Genomic DNA, 6,617 nt, shown 5'->3' on the forward strand with positions numbered 1-6,617 from the left:
ATTTAATTACAAAGCAATAAAAAATCCAAATTGATTTTGAAAGAGGATGGATTGCGTTGGTTGTCTAAGCAAAGGGGTCTCCTTGTTTTCTTATCTGTATTGAATTGAGGACTAAATATGACGATATGCCATCATTACCATGATTTCACCCTCAGATTCATTGTTTCATCATAAGTGACTTGAATTTTACCTAATTATACTTTTTTTTTTTCTATCATTTACTTATTACTTTATATTATATTATATTATATTATATTATATATATATATATATGAGTTTTCAAAATAATATTTTTTTCAAAAAGATTTCCTTCCACTGGATGTGGTTTTATTGATCTTGCTTTTGTATTTATAACAGAGTGTATATTTAAGAAACAGTCCATTTATATTTTACTAACTGAAAGCTCATATCTTATATATTACTTGAAGTGTGCTTAGCTGAGTATAGGCGAAATAAAAATACAAAAAAGCTTTATATAAAATTCTCTTTGTATATACTTTCTTGGTGCAAAAAAATAAAATAAAATGCGGATGTTAAAAGTTTAACGTGCATTATTATGGCTCTTTTGAAATAATCTTCAATTAAATATTTATTTTCCGTACCTTCTAATTATTCGATAAAGCACAGCTGCAATATAAAACCAAATTTAGTAACAACCACTTTACATATGCAACACAAAATTGACTTATCTATCAAAAATAACAAAGTTAATTTTTTGGAAAAGTTTTTTCCTAACAACAAATGTTGCGAAAAGTTTATATAACCTAATTAAAATATTTTGAAGGCTAATCCATATTTAATTATGAAAGTTTCTTATAAATTAAGCAAATCCGTGATGCCTTATAAAAGGTTTGATAAAATTACAAGTTACTATTATACTATTTATAATAATTTTTTGTTGGATAACTTTTGTAAAAATTATTTGATGCCTTATTTATATACATTAATGTAATATATATATTTAAAATTTATAAAAATAAAGATCCTCTGATAAAAAATTTATAGATAGTTATTCTTACAAAATTTGACACAAATAATTTAGTTTAACAATTGGATAAATAAAAAATATTATATATATAGGGGTAAATTACTAGATTTGTGATAGAATTATTTTCTTTTATGTGAATGATTTCTTCCCTAACATGCATCAAAGTTTCTTGGATCTTTCGAGAAATAACAGACATGGACGATGGGCCATAAGTTAAGAGCCAGAAAGATCAATGATGAGCATTCCATCATACTTTCATGTAAAAATTTAAAAATTGGTATGAACATTTGACTCTTAAATTGAAAAAAAAGACATGAATGAGAAAAAGGAAAACAAAATAGCGTAGTCCTGGTCTTGGTCGTGAAGCGTGGCCATAATGAATGTGAGAAAAGAGGGAGAAGACATTAGAAGATTTAGGTATATTGGCCCACTAATTAGTGCCTTTTCGCTTTATCGTTTCCTCGCATGTGCCCCGTTTTTTCTCCCTTGAACATCAATAGGTCCATACCATCAATCTTATAGCAGAAAAATATACAACATTTTGTACAAATGTTCAAACTAATCATACTATATATTCTATATAAAAGATACACATTTTACCAATTATATAGTTTTTGGCTTCTAGAGAGTCAATCTAATTCTAGACAATTTCTTATGCCAGGGATTGCGTAATAGAAACTTTCAATCATTATCATATTTGAAAAAATGGTGGTATATTTATTTCTGTTTGGCAAGAAAAAAATCAGTGGCCCAGAAATAAATGCAGTATAGTGATAAATAATAATTATTGCAAAAATTATACTTACACAGATATATAATCACACAAAGTTAAATATGGAGTATCAATAGTTCAAAGAAAAAGCAAGAGAGAGATGATAATATGCGAAGATTTTTCAGAGAGAAAAGTCTACGTGAATATTGTATCTTACAATTGAAAGTTCAGAAAATTAGTCGTCATGGAAAATACTATGTTCCACTTACATTCAAAAGGATTGAAAGTAAATCATTGTTGGTTTTGAAAAATTTTCAAGTATTTTAGCTATATAAATCACACATACGACAATTCAATAATCTAAGATAAACAAAATGGTATAAGGTGACCGTAAGTTAAGAGAATAGGACCCCATAAATTGAGTATTTTTTGTTTGTTTCTTCTATGGTTTTGACAATGGGTTGGGTGTGTGGAGAAATGGGAAAGGTATGCGTGGACGGATGGATGAACATGGCATGGAAGATGGTTATGATGCATGAATGAAGAGGACATAGATGATGGATGGGATGGGCATGGGAAGCAAATCTTAAAAGGGAATCAAAAGAAATTGGCCTCTCTTTGCCACCACTCTCCCCCACCTGCCCAAGATATGGTAAGCGCCACATGATTTCACACCCAAAGAAAAAAAATAAAGGCACCATTGCTGACCTCACCTGTATCTCTTGAAGGGATTTTTATGGGTCCCACTCCCACCCTTCTCTTTCCCCACCCTCCTCCCTTTTCTCTCACATTCCTTTCCTCTTTTGCTTTCATCCAACTTTCTAATTTCACTACATTTTTTCTCAACCCCCTCTTTGTGTGTATATAAGATATAGGATTTATATAAATAAAGGTCACTTCTTCTCTCAACCCTCAACAACCTAAAAAATATTCACTAGGATTTATTTCTTTATTTTATTCATTTAATTATTTGTTTCTAGTCTTTATCATATAATTTTGCATTGCTTGCCCTGTAATTCAAGATCAACTTGGAAAATTTGCAAGATTTGGGATGAAATCTGGTCGGATCTTGCTTTGTGGGATGGGGATTTTGGTGGGTCTTATTTCAATACAAAGCTCTTCTTCCCATTTCATATCCCTCCCATAGAGAACAACAGCACACCAAAAAAAAAAAACCATCTTTTCTAATTCCATCCTCAGGCTCAGAAGGAACACAAGTTACACCAACCACCCTTTTTCCAATTCATTGTTTCTTCACTTTTTCTTCAATCAATTAAGGTTCCACTTTGTGTTCTGAGTTGGAGCAAATGGGGATGGCTGCAGAGTCACAGTTTCATGTGTTGGCTGTTGATGACAGCCTCATAGATAGGAAACTGATAGAGAGGCTTCTAAGAACCTCTTCCTATCAAGGTACTCTCTTTCAGCCCAAACACACTGAAATCTGAGAAAAAAATTTGATCTTTTTGTTTCGTAGATTGGTCCTTACAATGTTTTCTCAATGGCAGTTACTACAGTTGATTCTGGTAGTAAGGCTTTAGAGTTTCTGGGTTTGCGTGAGAATGATGAGAGCAACCCAAATACACCATCTGTTTCTCCTAACAATCATCAGGTATGGTTTTGTTTTTCTTCATAAAATGTATAAAGGTGTTTTAATTTTTAATCAAGTTGTTTAAGCATGTGTTTTTTTAACCACAGGTGAGTTTCTTTTTCTGGGATTCTGAAACTCTTTTGGATTTTTGTGTCTTTATAGGAGGTGGAGGTGAATCTTGTTATCACTGATTACTGTATGCCTGGCATGACAGGCTATGATTTGCTAAAGAAAATCAAGGTATGCTTTGGTTTCTATTCCTGTCTCATCTCTCTTTAACCATATATTCCCTCCATTTTTTTTCTCAGTCTGTGGCTAAGATTGTTTTTCCTTTTTACTAACAAAGGCCCCTTGTTAAAAGACTTTCCATTTTGAAACTATGCTTTCATTGTAATTTGCTATTGCTGAAAGTTGTCAACTTGGACTAGTTTCATTACAAGCCACAAAATATCAAGTATAATAATCTGTTGGAATAAATCTCCTATCTACTTTTCAGTTTTCCACCCAAAACAAATCGGGTTCAATATATGATGAAAAGATTTTCTTTTCCAAAAGGGTCTTACTTTAGTAGATGGATTTGATTTGAGTTAAAGAAGTGTTTGAGAATCTATGAAAATTGTGTGCTCAGTTAGTTATTCCACCTGAACCTACAGACTTAAAAATTTATAGGATTCTCTTATGATATTTCAGGAATCTTCATCTTTGAGAAACATACCAGTGGTGATTATGTCATCTGAGAATGTGCCTGCAAGGATTAACAGGTAACGGGGAGAAAATTTTCCTTATTATTATTATTTTGTTAATTTTATTTTTCCCTACGAACATTTTTTAAGGTAAAGTTTTGATGAACAAGTCAAACTATAACAGATGCTTGGAGGAAGGAGCAGAAGAATTCTTCTTGAAGCCTGTGAGGCAATCAGATTTGAATAAGCTTAAACCCCACATGAAGAAGACCAAATTGAAAGATCAAAGTCAAGAAACAGTAGAAAAACTTGAAAACTCAGAAGTTCAACAGTCACAACAAATACAAAGTGACCAACAAGAAGCTCCAAAATCCCAAGATCTACAACCAGAGTCAGAGACACATTCACGGCCAACTATAGAACAACAGCAACAATCACTACAACAAGCCAACAATAACAAGAGAAAGACCATGGAACAGGGTCTTTCACCTGAGACTGACAGAACAAGACCAAGATACAGTGGCATAGCCACTGTGGTATGATCATAAATCATTGCCAAATAATTTTATTGAATTTCAAAATGTAATTCTCATATAACTTAAAAAAAATTAACTTCGGTGTTGGTTATTATAGGCTCTATAGGAGTGTAGTAGAGTTTTTTCTTGTACACATTTCATGGAAATATTTCCTTCCAATTTTGTTTTACCAGACATAAATGAAAAAAAAATTAAAATGAAGGAGTAAGAAATCAGATTATAAAATTCAGGTCTTGATGAATTTTGATTATTTCCCTTCTTAACAACCAATGCTCTCAAATTAGTTTGACTTAAACCTGTTAACAAACCCAATGAATCGCGATCTACGTCTAAAGCAAAATATAAACGTATAAACATCAGAAGTTTTCTTAGTGGTACAATGTTGTATTTTAAATTTACCAAATGCAATACATTGATAGGAATGTGTACATATATGCAAATGGTATCAATGAAAAGGGGATAGTTAATTTTAAAGATTGGAAATTCAAAGTTACGTACAAGGACTCCACCATGGCCACAATTAAATTAGCATATGATGGATGAACCTTTTTTGGTCATTGATATTTATTGTTGTTAATTTTAATGTTGCTCATATCTTCTTTTATTTTCTCTGTTATTTACCAAATTGATGGATGAAAAATGTTGTTTCTATTTTATTTACCAAATAAAAATTAAACAACTTTATTTTATTGTGTATAACCGTAATCCACTGTTCTCGAGTAAAAAAATTGTTTTTGGTGTTAGTCTTTCGGTCTAAACGTGCTTTTCAAAGTTTGCAGTAATCAAAATTTTCATACACCATTATTTGTTTTTGGACTTGTCAAGGGGATGGGAATAGCGTAGGCAGGCAATCCATTGAAGTCCTATGACCTAACTTCGCTTAAGTCAATTACTAAATAAGTTAGGATACTCTTTTAATTAATTAAAAAAATTCAGGCTTTAGACTATAAAAAATAGATTTAAAAGGTCAGTTTATTTAAGTAAATTTAAATTAGATATTGTTATTGTTGCTGTTAGTATTCAATCTATCATTTTAAAATTATACATTTGTTAGTCTATTTAAAGACTTGAAAAACCATTAGCAAGAAAAAAAAGACTTTATTTCTTTTTTAAAAATAGTTTTTTATTTTATACTATATTTAGAAAAAAAATAAAAAACTCTTTTTAAAAGAGAAATCAAACATACCCTTACAAAATTCTTCAATCTATCTAAAAGTAAGTTTTATGCTATTTAATAGGTCTTATATAAAAAAAATCTTTACAACAAATAAATTAAGCTCAAGTCGATCATAAGCCTGAGATAGGGGCCAAGCTTCTACAAGATGAAGTCCAGAACCCATTTTCAACCTTGTGATTCTTGTCCCTCAAAATATACTAGAGATAGGGTAAAACACGAAATTTTCAGCGAGCATTCTCAGAAAATTTTAAAGAGAATAGATTTTAGCTATTTGAGGAACACTATTTTGAAAAATTACACATAAAAATAAAATAGAGTGAGGATGCAATCACCCTCCAACAGATTCCAAAGACTATGAATAGTTCCATCTCTTACTCTAATTCGAGTGTGAACTGTGAATAGTTCCATCCCAAAAAGTGGTTGTACTATTTACTGATTACAGTTAAGCATTTTTATGTAGAACTCAAATGTCATTGTCTATCTATTAAAAGAATGTCGTTGGTTCAGTGCCTCATTGTATTAGCTTAGACTAAGGCCACTATTTGCCCAAGTAAACTTCAAACTCTATTCATCAAAACGCTTGGTCAAACTTCTTGTCAAAATGATTCAATCTATTTACTTAGAAGGCTAGGCTTAGACCTTTTTCTATAAAAAAATGTTTAATTAAAGAAGTCAGGACCTTTATAAAAACCCATTATACCTTAATTCCATTCCACAAGAATTTCCTCACAATCTTCAAAAGGGTTCTCCAACTCTTTTCCAGCTAGTAAATGATTAACAAGTCAAATAATTTTTTTAAAAATAGAGCCAATGCAAGATTTTCCTTAAAATTAAAACTAGCTCGCTATTATGATCTACTAAAAAGAGAATACACCACGATCTATCATAAGTAGTCAAGCCTCTTGCTTTCTTTAATTTCTTCTTTCAGACAAC

General features: G+C 31.0%; 1 protein-coding gene across 2 annotated transcripts; it reads left to right on the plus strand.

Annotated features, from left to right (window-relative positions):
- Positions 1 to 2,521: 2,521 nt before the first annotated feature.
- Positions 2,522 to 4,579, plus strand: LOC113860940 (two-component response regulator ARR9). Of its 2 annotated transcripts, none has more exons than XM_027493522.1 (5): positions 2,522 to 3,110; positions 3,206 to 3,288; positions 3,454 to 3,528; positions 3,979 to 4,049; positions 4,156 to 4,579. In XM_027493522.1, the coding sequence occupies exons 1-5, from the start codon at positions 3,008 to 3,010 to the stop codon at positions 4,511 to 4,513; spliced, it is 690 nt and encodes a 229-aa protein (XP_027349323.1). In that variant the 5' UTR covers positions 2,522 to 3,007; the 3' UTR covers positions 4,514 to 4,579. The 2 variants fall into 2 exon arrangements, with proteins under 2 accessions (XP_027349323.1, XP_027349322.1); XM_027493521.1 differs by having other exon boundaries at positions 2,528 to 3,110; positions 3,206 to 3,309; positions 3,451 to 3,528.
- Positions 4,580 to 6,617: the final 2,038 nt, after the last annotated feature.

The sequence above is a fragment of the Abrus precatorius genome, unplaced genomic scaffold (genome assembly GCF_003935025.1).
Source record: "Abrus precatorius isolate BTA unplaced genomic scaffold, Abrus_2018 Scaffold3, whole genome shotgun sequence".
NCBI lineage: Eukaryota > Viridiplantae > Streptophyta > Magnoliopsida > Fabales > Fabaceae > Abrus > Abrus precatorius.